The sequence below is a fragment of the Sinohyriopsis cumingii genome, chromosome 5 (genome assembly GCF_028554795.1).
Source record: "Sinohyriopsis cumingii isolate HCF-2022 chromosome 5, ASM2855479v2, whole genome shotgun sequence".
Taxonomy (NCBI): Eukaryota; Metazoa; Mollusca; class Bivalvia; order Unionida; family Unionidae; genus Sinohyriopsis; species Sinohyriopsis cumingii.
Window position 1 is genome coordinate 1,028,298 of NC_142965.1, and position 17,064 is coordinate 1,045,361.

At 37.6% G+C, this 17,064-nt stretch overlaps 1 protein-coding gene across 1 annotated transcript in view; it reads left to right on the forward strand.

Moving 5' to 3' along the window:
- LOC149798513 (uncharacterized) overlaps positions 1-17,064 on the forward strand; it is a 77,839-nt gene that overhangs the window by 33,386 nt on the left and 27,389 nt on the right. Inside the window, exons 6-10 of the mRNA XM_089957318.1 lie at positions 171-200; positions 1,154-1,623; positions 10,660-10,965; positions 12,650-13,000; positions 14,028-14,180. Of these exons, the coding sequence (XP_089813444.1) occupies positions 171-200; positions 1,154-1,623; positions 10,660-10,965; positions 12,650-13,000; positions 14,028-14,180 (1,310 nt within the window). The remainder of the gene's footprint in view (positions 1-170; positions 201-1,153; positions 1,624-10,659; positions 10,966-12,649; positions 13,001-14,027; positions 14,181-17,064) is intronic.

The window sequence follows — 17,064 nt, forward strand, 5'->3', positions numbered from 1 at the left end:
TCTCACGATCAAAACTGTCATCACGTTCAGTATCGCTTGCTCAAGCACAGGAGAAAGGTCGACGTTTACTTAAAGACTTCTGAAAGTTTCACATATAACTCAGATAATGTTGCACTCAGCAACACGTTTGATATTTTGAATGTGAAATTATGTTTACAACTTTTTTTCAGACCCTTTCAAATTCATCCCGTCCAGGATATGTGAGTGAGATCCACTGAAACTATAGCAACCATTTCCATTCATTTCCCGTACTTCCTTTCTTTCACCCCCTGTGTCATTTATGTATTAAACTCTATATATAATATTAGTTAAAAGTGAAATGTATTCGTTAGTCTAGGCATCTCGCCGATAATAAATATAAAAGATCATAATATATCGTTTTTACAGCACGCACACAAACAACCAGAAATATAACTGCGTACAATTATTATATCATAGTACTCTTCATACACATTCTCTTATGAAGGATTAGTATAGAAATTTATTTAGGTTAGTTAAAGTACTAGATGTAAGAAAAGGCACTAATGCAATTGATGATTGATCTGTTATTAAACTACCTTTAATGTAAATACTTTTCTCTGATATTCTCGTATGCGTTATATATTCTTTGCACAATTTGGGAGATTATGTCAGCTATGTCTGAACATTGATTCAAACATATACATAAACTTAAAAGGAATCCACGTTCTTTGATTTTCTTTGTTTCAGATTCTAAAGCTAAGATAAAATCGGGGTGGGGTGGAGGGGCGTTTTTTTCTTTTATTTAGAAACCTCATGTTGAAATTTGTACTGCTAAAACCTCCAGCATCCTCATTTGCTATACCTTTAAACTTTAAATAAAGAAATAACATTAAGCAGAATTCAGTTCTTTTTGAGAGACATCGACTCTATGTGCGATCATATATATATATATATATATATATATATATATATATATATATATATATATATATGTATATATGTATATATATATATATATATATATATATATATATATATATATATATATATATATATATATATATATACATATATATATATATATATATATATATATATATATATATATATATATATATATATATATATATATATATATATATATATATAATTCATATTCCATTCCTTAATGTGTTGTATCGTATTTTAAAAGGAGTATCAACGTGACATTTATTGTCGTCTTCGAGGTACGACAGACCGAAGAACCTCCTCGCGTTGAGGAAATAAAGGCTGTTGTCAGCGAGCAGCCAGGAGATAAAAGCGACAATACTATTGTGATAGTTTCAAACTTTAGGATTCGACAAAATAGTGTTTACGTTGACTCAGTAGAGAAAGTAAAAGCCAACCCTATAACAACGATAAGGACAACATCAGCGACAATAGCGATAACACTGACAACACGATCAGCACCGCCAGCAACAAGAACACCAGCGATATCAACAGCGACCATAACACCTACAACCAAACCTAATAGTATTACTACTACCAGCACTGTATTATTACCATGCCCTGGAACATATTGTACTAGTATACAAGCCTCGACCTCAACAAAAGCCTCAAGGCCAACATCTATCATGACCACTACTAGTAGACCCACAACAACATCGTCTTTGACGAATCTAAGTAAGTTCACATTTGATTGATAATGACATAACATTACATATAATATGCCAGAAAGAAAGGAGATGCGACAGTGTGTGTGTGTGTGTGTGTGTGTGTGTGTGTGTGTGTGTCATATTGCTGCAATGTCTGCAGTGTGACAGTTTATAGTGAAGTCTAGCACTTGGTCATCATGCCACAGACAGGTAGCATGATGTCCCACCCAGTCACATCTTCCTGACACCACGCCGACCAGTCCTAACACTAATCTCTTAATGCGGAGCACCAAGCGTGGCAGCTGCTAGTACCATTTTTACACGTCTTTGGTATGACTTGGCTGGGGTTCGAACCTGCGACCTCAATCATCCAAGGTGGACGCTGTAGCCTCAGGCGTTTAAAGTGTTGGTATCGACCAAATTGATATACCAACACTATTGGTATATCAAATTGTGATCCGTCCATGGCGGAATAATACGAATATGTAAACATTCTTTCAACTGCAGGTCTATAGATCAATTTTGAATTTCTACTTATTCATTAATCATAAATGACATATGAAAATAACCATAAAAAGTATCAATAGTGCCTGTTTTCTAAATGAAATTAAAACAGCACACAATTTCACTGGTATCCTTTCTTTTTTTTCATCCCCTCTCCTCCCCCCTCCCACCTCCTGCGTAAGGGACAACACAAAGCGAAAATCTGGAGTGAGAGACAAAAACATATGGCGCTGGACGAAAACATTCAAACTGAACTTGTACCAAGTAACCTACAGTAATTTGGTTCGTCGTAACGATATGTATACGCTTTCCTTGAGATCTGTCTACAGTGTTTATAGTATCAATGATGCACAGTTGCAGTCGCAAGTCGACACTAGGCCTGTATGCTAAATTTGTCGGTTACGAGGCACACATACTGTAGGGTATTAAATGCTTTGTTGACTTTGTGTCTTAAACCTATTATAATGTTCTAAAACTCGATAATTAATTATTAAATATAGAAATGTCCAAATGGTTGCCCTGCCTCCCTCCCCCCCCCCCCCACTATCTGCCTCTGATTATCGTAGCTAGATACCGGTGAAACTTCATGAAAATACGAGCGTTGGGAATTTTCGCTTGTATCACACGACGATGTCTCTGGACCTATGAATGATGGTAAAGTTTAGTCAAACCGTCCAAAGGAGAGAGAGAGAGAGAGATAATTTTATAATCTTTAATACTGTTAATTAAAGCAGAACAATTATTTAGATGATCTGTGAATATATTAAAATATTTTAATTACCTCTTGTTGGTTCGTCGTTTCGCTAACTTTCTATTCCACTCTAATTTCCATATGCCAGTACGTGAATGCCTGGCAGTTCAAGTTCAGTGTACAAGATGCTAACCGTGTTTGTAGGGCACTACTTTCTTCATGAAAACCATATTTCATATTTAAATCATGAGTGTGTCTTATATTAATTTAATAAATGTGAATGAAAATAGAAACTCAAAAAGAAAACAATCAACTTATCAATTTGCGTATGTGGTTGTGAACAACAAGAAAAATCGTAGAACTATATTTTGTAGCGGACGCAATCACAGAAATGTGGCTAGTTCATTCACTCGGCAAGCCTGGTTTCCTTTTAATGAAAAATTTATACATCTAGTAGTATAACATTGATAAAACGTACACACTATGCAATGTTGGCGATCCGACAGCTGAACTGACGACCTTACAGGTGATAGTCTGATGTCATTGGTTCAGATAAATTATAAATATGCAGATTGACAGACAGAACGATTTTGTTGTGTCTGCCTGTATACACACCAAAGATTATCATTAGAGTAGAATTAGACACATCCCGAGCTAAGGCAGATTAATTATAATAGCAGAATTAATTTTACGTTTCTGTTAATAAAGCGCCGATAGTGTTCAAGAAAACTGGACGTTGTAATTAGTAGAAGTAAACAGATCAATGAACAGTATTAACTAATTTCATTACAATATTAAATTAAGTATGAACAGCAAAGTAAAACACATGCATGTAATATGAACGAGTTTTGCTGTGCGAAAGTATAACACATTCTTACAACTAAATTTAACATTATCGTTCAGTTCAGTCTTATCAGATTTTAATCCCAGAAAATAAATGTTTAAACTAAGTTACTTATTAATTTTGAGGCAGATACTCGCTTTATCGAGACCTTAAGCACGCAATGTTCCAAGGATGTGTTTTATCACCTTCAATGTTGAGACCGATACTCGCTTTATCGAGACCTCAAGCACGCAATGTTTCAATGATGTGATTTATCACGTACAATGTTGGCAATCCGACAGCCGAATCGACGACTATACTTGTGATAGTCTGGTGTCATTGATTCTAATAAAGTGTAACCGGGGTTTATGGTCGGTTTAGTAGAAATAATATGGCCGACAGAAGCTCAGTCTTATCATTTTTTAACCTAAAACCAAATAATTAAACGAAGTTGCTTAGTTATTTTTAGGCTAATATCCAGACCGCAAGCATCCATCTTTCTCAAGTATGTGATGCATCACGTTCAATATTGACAATCCGTCAGCTGAATTGACGACTATACTTATAATAGGCTGACGTGTAACCGGGGTTTATAATCAGTTTAATATAAGAAGTATGGCTGACAGAAGTTCGTCATCTTTGTATCCATCTTGCTTTTTTGAGAGCATAACAAGACTATGTCTCTGGTTCAGTGATTTTCGGGTCGAGGATGCATATTTTTCAGTAGCAAAGCCCCTCCCCAAGCTACTATTTTAGTAATTAGTGATGGGGTCTATGTCATTTTTCATAGGGAGATTGAAAGAGTCAGTCTCGTGTAAATGTTAATAACATGGAAGCACTTCTACAATAGTCTGCAAAAATCTATATCACACCTTTTCTACAGCTGTTGGGCAGAAGAAAGAAAAACAAAGAATTAAGTTAACATTTTAGCAAAATCTTAATGAATTTGTTCAATTCCTCTTTCAAAGCACGACTTTTTGTCACAACATGTTTGGGGAATGCTGGTCGAGGTTGCTAGTTGAAAAAATTTTACTTGTAAAACCAACATAGAACATAAACTTCTTTGGCGAGATGAGTAAATTAATCGTCGCCCTTTGTTAAAGAAGCTCGTTTGTGTGTTGATATTTGCTGTATATTAATGTGAAACTAAAAATAATTCAGCAAATTTAATTGAATAAAAAATCCATACCCTCACTTTTTTTTTCTTCTTCTATTTCTCGGTAAAAATACATTTTCATTTTTCCTTACCTTCCAAAGGATGTGAATGAGGTTCATTTTTGGCCTTTAAGAGAGGATGGTATTTAAAGAAAACAATAGCCCGAACATGTAAACAAGATGTATGCACAAATCTTATTGAATATCCTTCAGAATATTTAATATGAACGAAGCATTATTCAAATGTTAATAAATATATTTTATATGATTTTTATATCGTTTGCTGGCATCCGTTAGTCTCGAGAGAAGGTGGAACCACGCACATGAGAGATGTCCCAGTTTGTGGTTGTGCAGCATCTGCTGTGGCTATGTATTCCAACATGGGAGTGGCAGTCCTTTCTGCACTTGCTGCACTTGAAGGTTGCGTCTGGTGTTGATTGGAGCTGCTTTTTCTTCCTCTGCACTCGTTTATCACCAGCTAGCAAGCGTAGCTTATCCTCGCCGGCTTCCAACCAGCGATCAGAGCATGTTGCCAGCTTGATCTGTCTTGAGCAAGATCTTCCCATGTGTTGACATCGATGTCAAGGGCTTTCATGTCTCGCTTGCAGACATCCTTGAAGCGGAGATGTGGCCGTCCGATTGACATTTTACCAGAGGAGAGTTTCGAATAAAGAATGTCTTTGGGGATTCGTCTGTCATCCATCCTACGTAAATGGCCCAGCCATCTGATGCGACGTTGTCAAAGGAGTGTGACCATGCTAGTAATCTTGATACGCTCGAGTGCCTCGTTGTTAATTACTCGATCGCTCCTGGTGATCCCGAGTATGCGTCGGAGGCATCGCATGTGAAAGGCGCTCAGTCTATTCTCTTGTGAGGCGTACAGAGTCCAAGTTTCACTGGCGTACATGAGAGTGCTTAGCACGCAGGCGCGGTACACGTTGATCTTAGTGTTCAAGGTCATCATGCTGTTGTTCCACACTCTCTGCGACAACCTGGAGAGAGTTGTTGATGCCTTTCCGATCCGCTTGTTGAGCTCAGCATCGAGCGAGAGGTTGTTGGTGATGGTACAGCTGAGGTACATGAACTGACTGAACACCTCAAGTTCGTAGTTGTTGATGATGATGCTTGGGGTGTCTGCGTCCTGAACCATCACGTTTGTTTTATTTAGGCTTATGGTCAACCCAAACTCATCGCATGCTTTAGCTAAGCGATCCGTCAGGCGCTGAAGCTCAGCTTCTGTGTGGGTGGCTAGAGCAGCATCGTCTTCGAAGAGCATGTCCCTGATGGTGACGCACTTTGCTCTTTGCCTTCAGTCGTGCCAGCTTGAAGTCTGCCGTCTGATCCCGTGTGCAGGTAAATCAGTTATGTGGACGTCCCCACAGGCGTGATTGAGCAGGACTGCAAAGAAGATGCCGAAGAGCGTGGGGGCAAGGACGCAGCCCTGTTTGACTCCACTGTGGATGTCAAAGGGGTCGGAAGTTGAGCCATCGTACTGCACTGTGCCTTTCATGTCATCGTGGAAGGACTGGATCATGCTTAGCAGCTTTTATAGGGCATCCAATTTTCGCCAGGATTGTGGAGAGTCCGTCTCTGCTGACCAGATGGAACGCCTTGGTGAGGTCTATAAAGGCGAGAAAATGGGGTCTGCGTTGTTCTCTGCATTTTTCTTGCAGTTGCCTGACGGAGAAGTCATGTCGAATGTGGACCTCTCTGCGCAGAACCTGTACTGCGACTCTGGATACATTCTGTCAGCAAGCGTCTGCAGTCTGTTCAGGATGACGCGTGCGTAAACTTTACTCACGATGCTGGGAAGTGATATGCCCCTGTAGTTGTTGCAGTCGCTTCTGGCGTCTCTTGTCCTGAGGCACTGCACCCTTGTCCCAGCACTGGCACAGGAGGTCGTGCAGGTGTTTGAGCAGCACGCTACATCCGCACTTGATGACTTCTGCTGGATTGCCATCCCTCCCTAGGGCTTTACCGAAGGACAGTTTCTCTAAGGCCTTCTTCAATTCGGCTACAGTGGGTTTCTCGTCCAATTCGGCCATGAGAGGATGGTTTTCAATGACGTTAAGGGCATCATTAGTCACGTGGTTCTCTCTGGAGTACAGTTGAGAGTAGTATTCCACCCAACGCTCCATCTGCTTGCCCTTGTTGTGGATGGTATTGCCTGTGGCAAACTTCAGTGCTGTTGTCACTTTCTTCGTGGGACTCATTGCTTTCTTTATGCCGTCGTACATGCCTTTGATGTTTCCGATATCTGCTGCTGACTGGATGCTCTGACAGAGCTGAAGCCAGTATTCATTGGCACACAGCCGTGCTAATCTTTGCTTCTGGTATACCTGTATTCCTGTAGTGTCTTCTGGCAGGGGGATCGCTTGTGGAAGGTACGGGAAAGAAACATACCCTTCATGGCTGACCGTCATGTAATGATCAAGTTCAGATGGTGCCAGTGTTTAGACTGGAGTTGCATCCAAGACACTTTGTGCTGTGGCTTTGTCTAAAAGAATGAATTGGTGATGCTGAGGTCGTGGTACGAGCACATCTCTAGAAGGCGCTGCCCATTTTCATTCATCTTCCCAACGCCAAACTTGCCAAGACAGGAAGGATAAGAATCATGGTCGGCACCTACCTTGCATTGAAGTAGCCCAGAAAAATCAAGTTCTCTTCCTTGGGAATTTTGTCGATTAGCGAGTTTAACTCATCGTCAAACTCATCCTTGATATCTGTGTAGGCGCTTAGTGTGGGAGCGTAAACGCTGATCAGGTTGACAGGCCCGTTTGTGGTGTGGAGGCGGAGGGATAGCAGTCTTCCATTTCCTTGTTGGCAGGGTTCTATCATCCGCAGCAGAGTGTTCCTGACAGCGAATCCAACACAACCTCTCTGGCTTCGTCGGCGCTCTTTCCTTGCCAGAAGAATGTGTAGTTTTGAGGGACCCGGTGTAGCAGGCCTAATTAACCCCTGCCCAGATTAAACCCGGGTATAGTTTGGCCCAGGCCAGAGTATACTCCGGGGGATAAAGTGTCCTAGGCTAAACTATGACCGGGGATGTAAAATAGCCTGGTCCAGACCATACCCCTTCAGGCCAGAATATGCCCCACTTGTATATTAAATTAATATTTACTTATCGTTCTGGTTTTTACTTGTATGAGGAAAACATGGACAACAATCATCACCGCCTTTTCTGAGTTTATTGAGGTATGTTTTAGCTTCAACTTAAAGAAATAAGAATACCATTGTGATTTAAAAACTAGAACATATTGATGGGAGTGTTGGAAATATAATAGTTAATCAATACAATTGGACTGGAAGAATGTGAGGTATATATTGTATCATGATTCTTGATTCCCTCTTCACGTTTTCCACAAAACGCTCAAATTGTTGTTCAATGACACTACCACGATAGTGTACCACATGATTAAAACTGTTTCTGGACATGAAGAGTGTATATATATATATATATATATATATATATATATATATATATATATATATATATATATACAATCTTATCTTATAATGTATATAATCTTATCTTGTATGTATATACCTTGACAGACTACGAGTACGACTGAAACATGTCATTTAACTGACCTGACAAAGCTGAATCCTCAGTAAAATGTTGAAAAATTAAGTAATTCTTGTGTATATCGCTCAACACTATTGATATCATGGGGGAATACTTTGGCCTAAGGGGTATGCATTGGCCTAGGCCATAATATGCCCCAGGGGTATACATTGGCCCAGGCTATAATATACCTGGGTATAATCTAGCCTAGGCCGCTTTAACCCCAGGTATACTCAGGACTGGGGGTATACTATTGCATGTTACACCGGAATCTGGTAGTCGTGTCTCCTGTAGTGAGGCGATGTCGACCTGGAGTCTTGCAAGTTCGTCGTTGATGACTGAAGTTTTTCGAACATCGCTGATTGTCTGGAGATCATATGAAAGCCCTGTCAGGATGGTCCGAACATTCAAGGTACCTAGCTTGAGCATTGGAGGTTTCCTTATTTTTTTATTTTTCTATTTCTTGGTACAGTAATTGCAGCAAGCTTGTTAGGTACTCATGTACTTTAAGCCTTACGCACCCAGCAAGGCAGGCGAACTGTGGCGGGACGGCACATTATTGGCTAAGGGCTGCCTAGTTTTGAGGTGGACGGTAGCTGTCCAGTGAATCCTGTTGGTCTCTCCCACCGTCAGAAGCAACCCCTGGCGTCTAGCTCTACGCCAATCGAGCGGTGACTTATAACCGGTAAACTGCTGGTTCCCGTGTTGTGTCGACGCTGTGGAGCGAAGCTGGAGTGTCCTCTCCAGGTCGCAAGCCTGGGCATGGTGCTATGGAGAATCAACTGTTGCCCATGCACCTGATCCCCCTCTCCACGCAGCTGATGGATCCAAGGGAAAGGACAAGCCGATACGTCATGGCACCAGCTGCGTCGCAGGAGTTGCCGAGATAACACTGAAATCAATGCCAAGTCGCCTTAGGGACTCCGTCTCCGTATTTTATGTTGGGGTTTGCTCCCTTAACCTTTCCCATGAGAGGGTATAGTCGCAAGGCAGCGAAGGTTTGAAATCGGAGTTTACCTTCTCCTAAGAGGGCGACCACCCAAGGTTAATGAGCCCCATCTGCCCGAAGCATGTGGTTTTGAGGCGCCAGAAACTCGCCTGTCATCCCTTCTCCAATCAGTTTAAACAGGTTCCGCTACTCGTGAAGGCTTGGAGCTGGATTTGGTTGTCAGGAGCACTATCAGACGCAAGCCATTGGGAGATTTCCAAGCAAAGTGGGTGCTTATCTCCCGCATCCGCCCCCGGCGATGACAACCCATACATACATGGAAAAACGATTTAATAATATTGCAAAAGTAATGCATACATACATACATTAACAGAGAATGACACACAGACACGTTACCAGATACAGATTCGTACTCTACGGATATTCGACCGCTTCGGTGGCCTAGTGGTTAGAGCATCCGCCTCGGATGCGGGAGGTCGTGGGTTCTATCCCCGACCGAGTCATGCAAAAGACTTAAAAAATGGTGAGAGGTTAGTGTTAGGACTGGTCGGCCTGGTGTCAGGATAATGTGACTGGGTGGGACATCATGCTACATATCTGAGACATGATGCCCCAGTGCTAGGCATCACTATACTCTGTCACACTGCAGACATCGTAGCGATATGAATGAAACATTGTTAAAGCTAAGTTAAAAATCCAAATCACACACTCTCTCTTTCTCTCTCTCTCTCTCTCTCTCTCTCTCTCTCTCTCTCTCTCTACGGATATTCGACCCCAGTCCGCTAGTAAACGGCACCCATCGCCTTTTCTACACACTCCAGCTCATATTCCATTACTACTAAGCACACATCAACCAAAACGATGGTACTAATAATCGGTATTATAAGCACATTCGCAGGAGAACCTAATAGTTAATTCTCATCTATCTACACAATCATTCCGGATTCCTATGAAAGAAATCACGGTATCTGGGATTAATTATAGAGATTTATAAATATACACCAGCCAGAAGGGAAAGTTATATCCATCGATTATATAGGAGAATGCTTGATAATAATAGATAGAATTAATATTTAATTCAAATAATACTATCATACAGGTTAGAGAATTTTTAATTCGTACTCTACGGAGATTCAAGCACAGGTCCGCAGTAAACAGCACCCATAGCCTTGACTGCACACACCAGCCAATATTCCATCACCACTAAGCAGACATCACCAAATATGATGCTACTTAGTCTTTCATAGGAATCCAGAATGAATGTGTGGATAGATGAGATGTTTGCTACACAGGAGTCCATATAACACCTGTTAAGTAGCATCATATATAGTTTCAATATATGATATATATTTAGTTATAAAAATCACTTTCTTTCAGGTGTGGCTTTCAATATAAAGTATTACACGGCTGTGGTCGGTGTGCCTTTGCAGCTTATATGTACGGTTACTGGTTGGAATGGTAACTTGAGCCTAAGCCGTTTATCAAGAACCAGTCAACAGGAAGTAATGGTTGTCAATTTTGCTAATAATGAAACTGGGACTATTTTGAATGGCTTTGCTGTCAACATAACCTTTTCCGGATATAACGTTGATGTATCCATATTCATTTTAAATGCGTCCTGTGAATATGAAGGATGGTACTATTGTACAAGTGGTGCGGCTTCTGACAACGCCACTGTGAAACGTGAGTATGTTGATAAAGTATGAACTGATATTCCTCTTAGTTTCCTCGTCGTTAGTAGAAGTGGTGAGATCGTCTTAGAAACGTATACATATTCAGGTAGATTATTATCCCTCATGTAAAATTATTGCTTATATAAAATCCCCTATCGAACCTGTTTTATAGATTCATTATATTATCGATTTAACAGAGATAAGGCAAAATTATATGATGTATTCTTTCGTGTCAAGGCTATCCATCTTTGCCTTGACACGAATACAGAAATGTTACTTTAAAGTTGTGTTAGTTATTTCGGCTATGGTTGTCAGCAAGAGGATGAATGAATTGTTTACCAGTCTTAACGCATCAGATTGCATTACTGACCTTATAGCAACCGCGACATATCCTTTTCATTGCATGCTAAGGCATACTTTTGTTTTTGGTAAACTTTGTGGACAAGTTTACAATTTCACATTTTTACGAACCTTGTTTTTCTCTCTTGACATGATTTGATATATTTATGATACAAGTGATGCTTTAATTCATTTGCATATATTATTAGCATCGTCGTTTTAAAGATTCCATCCATATATATATATATATATATATATATATATATATATATATATATATATATATATATATATATATCCATGTGTGTTAGTGTGTGAACCTATATTTCTACGTAATAAAGTCCACTGTCAGCCAGCACTGAAATATTTACAAAAACTTTAAAGATATTGTCGTTGAAGGAGTGAATACAAAGAAACAAATATGCGTATGAAAGGGAAGAAGAGTAATCAAAATGATGAAAAGTAAATTCGGCAAAATATAAGCATTTTGTATATAATTATAAACTATTGCTGATTATACAAATCAAAATATGAACAAAAAAGTACATAAGAACACGCAAAGATATGCATATAGTTGACACCGACTGTTGAGTGTGAAGGATCTTCGAGATGTCTTACTTTATGACAATTTATATTTGATTAAGTACCCTGCAGAGTTACAGTTCATTGTAAAAGTGTCTTAAAAGTTTATGCCTGTATTACAAACAGCCAAATATGTCATAATAGTAAATGGATGTCAGTAGGATATAAAAAGTTGAAGAATATGAGATGGATTAGCTTGCATTATACAAGTAGTAGCAAATCAAATCACATATGGTTTTCGTTTTCGTCCAGGACTGACGGGAAAAGAAAAAAAAAACAACAATAAAGTTTTAAGATAATTGCAATGACGTTAATTATATTTTCGTTAGAGAAGGGGAGGTTGAGAACCCTTGCGGAAAGTTAATAACATAAGTTAATAAAAACGGATGTTATTTATATATTACAATTTTAATATAAAAATACATCAGCGCAGAAAGTACCAAGCAAACATGGTGAAAGAATATGCAAAGTGATAATAGGTAAAATGTGTTTTTTTTCAATCGCTTTTCACTGAACTGTAATCTCAAGAGTTACTGGCGAAAGAGGGTACAACATTTAATCAAATTTTTGTAAATCATGCCGTATAATTTGAGAAGAAGAAATAATTTGCAATTCTCCGGATGAATGGAATATTTAAAAAAATCTAAACCTCCAACAAGAACAAAAATGTTCAGGATTCTCCGGTATTAAAATGTCATTGTAAATGATAATTTTCATTACGGCATTTAATGATAAGACTTACATGTAACAAACATATATATTCCTCATTCCAGGAAAAAGGGAAAAACCCATATTGCAGCTTCCAGATATCATGATTAGAGATAATTACCATAGCGTCAAGTATCCTTTTGCATGCGAAGCGGACATAGAAAATCCAGGCGAAATTTTAATAGCAGAAGTGAATAAAAATGTAACCTTTTATTTCTATGAAGGCTATTATGAAAGACGAGTGAACATTACTACAGATTGTGGAACCAAGCAAAGATTTACATTTTATTTCAACGGAAAATTTACATCAGATTGGGATAATGCAAAAATACGTTGTGTGGTTATTAACAACGTGACTAATGGGGACACTGGTATCCGATTGGTTTCAGAAGAAAGCACAATACGACTAGTCCCAGGTAATCCTTAGTATACAGTTATTGTTTACGGCAATGGTTGAGCCCTCTCAGTCTTAAAATATACATTTGTAATAGGTTTAAAGCTTCCAGGAATCGTAATACTGTATTGCTTTGTTATAATCAACGAAACTACTGAAGAGTTTTTTGACTGAAGTTCTGTACTATATTGTAATGGAATTAATACCGAAATCTTTAGTAATCATACCATTTTGGTAATATTCGATTATGTTCTAAGCACAGGTGATAATTTGCATAATTTGTTATGAAGTACATTTTCGCAGAGTTTTATAGAATACGAGACAGCTATTCTGCCTTGATTTGCTTACCGCGATCTACTCTTCTCAACGTAATAATTTGGTTTGCAATAAAGAATAATTTAGCATATAAGCACTAATTAAGTGAATAAACAACACAATGGTCTGAAGTTGATACTCAGATATGATGATGGTCCCTGGTCTCTCTCTCTCTCTCTCTCTCTCTCTCTCTCTCTATATATATATATATATATATATATAACACTTTGTATAGGTCATAATCATATCAGTCGTTTTCATTCAAGAGTCAATTTATTTGGAGAGGGAGTATTATGTATCCTTTAAGATAACATGACATATTTTCCTCACTTTCTTCAACATAAGTTCGTTTAGTTAACTTATAATGAAGATATATACTTACCAAAGATGTAAATTGGCATGAAATGCTTCAAAGAAGTTTCCTCAGAACTGGATACTTGTTTTGTAATATTCTCAGCCACTCAGCCATGACCGAATTGCTTGCAGTTATTAGCATGCCTTCATCGATGTCCATAGATCTGAGGCATAGTATGAGCAGCCGACAACGTGGGTTTCCCCGAATTTCATCATTAATGTATTCGAACTACGCTTGAAAATAGATCTTGTTAGAATGCTTCATATTTTAATGGGGTGATTGAAATTATGAATTCATCGAATCGAAATACAGATATTGGATATGTGGATCCACAAAGAATGTTAAAAATATAATTAATTAAGTGATTTTACTTTTACAGCTGATATATGCGTAGGCGTCCCAGAAGGATCGAATATTTCGTATCTTCAGAGCGACTGTGAATTGTTTCTCACGTGCCTTAGTGGTGTACCTGTGCCAGGAAAATGTCAGCAAGGGCAATGTTTTTATGATAATATTGGAATATGTCGAGCACGTGAGTCGTCTAATTTCTTTTTTGTACATTCGCGTTAGCTATCAATCAGTTATGTATTAAACCTTTGACTGACACTTGATAGACTGAAAATACACAGTACACCACAGAAACAATGAAAAAAGACTAGACAATTAACATACAGAAAGATATAAGATAATTCAAGCACAATACATTCTTACAACGTCACTTTACACCGATTTCGAATGTTGTATTTCCTTTTCGATATACATTAACAATATTGTACGAGCATGTTTGACATATACGTCATGCGTGCAACATGAAATGTAGTTCGGTACTTTATGCAGCGATTCACAATCCTTGCAAATTTATAAATTGTTAATTTTCTATTTTGAGTTTCTATTTTCGTTATGCAGAATAAATAAATAAATAAATATATATATATATATATATATATATATATATATATATATATATATATATATATATATATATATATGACAGAATTGTGATTTATATATGAAGCAAGGTTTAACGTAGAGGATTGCAAACACAGCACAGTTACTTTCTTCACATACTGGCTAGAATAATAAACAACTAAGAAGTACAGGAAGTGAGGAACCAACCTCTCAAACATTTAAATGTATATACAGTTGATCTAAGTCAGTATTGTGCTTTAAATAATACTGCTACCGACTATTGCATAGCTTATATAGTCCATACCTCTCTTTCCCATTTCTGTTTTGCTGTATATTTTATCATCAATCATCGGTCAAAAGACATCGTCGCATAACAAAGGCGACAACCTGATATGCTCCTTTATTAACTGATTTGAGCCCGTATCTTGCTACGATGGTCCAGAAGGGGGTGGGGGAGAGAGTATCATAAAGTTATTTTATTCATTATCCATCCCTATTTTTCTTGTTTGGACCATTAGTATGCTACCTGACTACCAGACCAACTAACAACATTTAATATTTAAATATATCACGTGGTCTGTTAGATTTAGAATAAAAGCTTTTGACATCCCAAGACAACAGATATATCAAAACGCAATGTGATTCACACATGGCGTATTCACAAAAATATGTATATGATTTTCGCAACGGACCATTGTTGCATTGACCCATAATAACCTATTGCTGCGACAATCTCTCAGTGATAAATTGCTTGTTTTTATGGTAATTAATAAACTGAAAAACTAATTGGTAAATTATCCAGATTCACCTTTTAATCTGCATGTCTAGACTCAATAATGTATGCTGCATAGTTTTAATTGCTTTTGCTTTCGGTTTCATAATGGATCTCTCTAAAGATAATATTGTTGCCAGGAAATGTTCCTTCTGTCTTCCAAAATTCAAATCATTCACTATTGACATTTTGTATCATCATCGTCATTATTATAGTTATCGCTATCGTTATTGTTAGTATTATTAGTATTATCATTAGTAGTAATAATAATAGTAGTCGTACTACTACATAGTACTAGTACCCATGGTAGAAGAATAACTAGTTGTAGTAAATGAAAATGTACCCCAAAATAATTATGAAGTGGCAAACAAATACGCCGGTGCAACACTAAACTGGCTCATTTCGGGGCAGGCTTTTACTATTTCAGTTTCAGTTCACTGCAATTATTAAGTTCCTTGTTTATCATTAGTCTCTTCTTTTTACCACATTTATGATGAAATTTAGTCAATAAGTCATTCAGAATAGCTTTCTTATTTTGGTCAACTTCGAGGGGAGATAATTGAGGTCTGAAGCATGTAAGATTATCTTGTTGTGGCAAATGTTCCTCCGTTTCTTACCTTTGCATGCCACAAGTTTGAACTTGACACAGAATAAGCCTGGCAACTGTGCAGTGTTCACCTTACGTAAGGAGCAGACGCATACCGGACTGCAAAACTAAACTAGCCGAATCTTTATTAATTAATGTAATTGATGTTAAAAACACTGAATGCTGCTTTCCGATATAACATATTTTCCCTCTGGAGAAAAAAGAAAATATAAAGACACTAATGAGATGTATGTTAGTGTTATGTCGCACCGTGATCATCACGGAATGTAGGTGTTTTAATCTTTAAAAGATAGCTTAAGAGACCCTTTTCACAAACTCAATTAGAACGATATTTTCATTTATTTTCAATACATTTCTTATCAATGAACCTGGAATGAAACAGTAATCAAATTGATACTGCACGAAGTGAGAAGGAATACACAATATATCACTAAATGTCACACCGAATCAAGCGAACTATGCCATGCTGTAACTACCCTATGAAGGTTAAATCAAATATCTCACACAGATTCATACTGACTTATTTGAAATGATGTCAAGCTGTAAGTATGCTGGAAAGGGTTGACATGCTAGATTTTGTATATTAATTCGGTGACCACGCTGATTAAGGCGAAATAACCAAATGACGCATATTTGTCATGCAATTGGACGTTAATCTGTATAGTACTTTTCTAAACGAACAGTGCCGTCAAATAAATATACACTTTTAAGACTTTGACGTCTACCCTTGATTATAAGCATACCCTATAACATTTCGACACAATTCAACTGAAAAACATAAAAAGAAATCTCGTTATTATTTTCGGAATATATTTATGAATTTTTATCAACCTCAAGTAGAGTTGTACGAGACCACGTGACAGTGGTCTACAATGTTTTAGATGTCGTCTGAATCTGAGATAAAATGTGCTATTTATCATGGACTTATGGTGTGCTGCATTTAAATATGACAATTAAAATAACTAATTACCTAATGTTTCCAATATATTTAAGTTTTAACTTTTTACGTCTATGTATATTATGTAGATAGTATAGTTTCAATCATAAATTGTAAACCTAGGTCTTTTAATATGTTTATGGTTGATTTACACGATAATATTTCACCTGTCCTGTTTATATAACACTTTA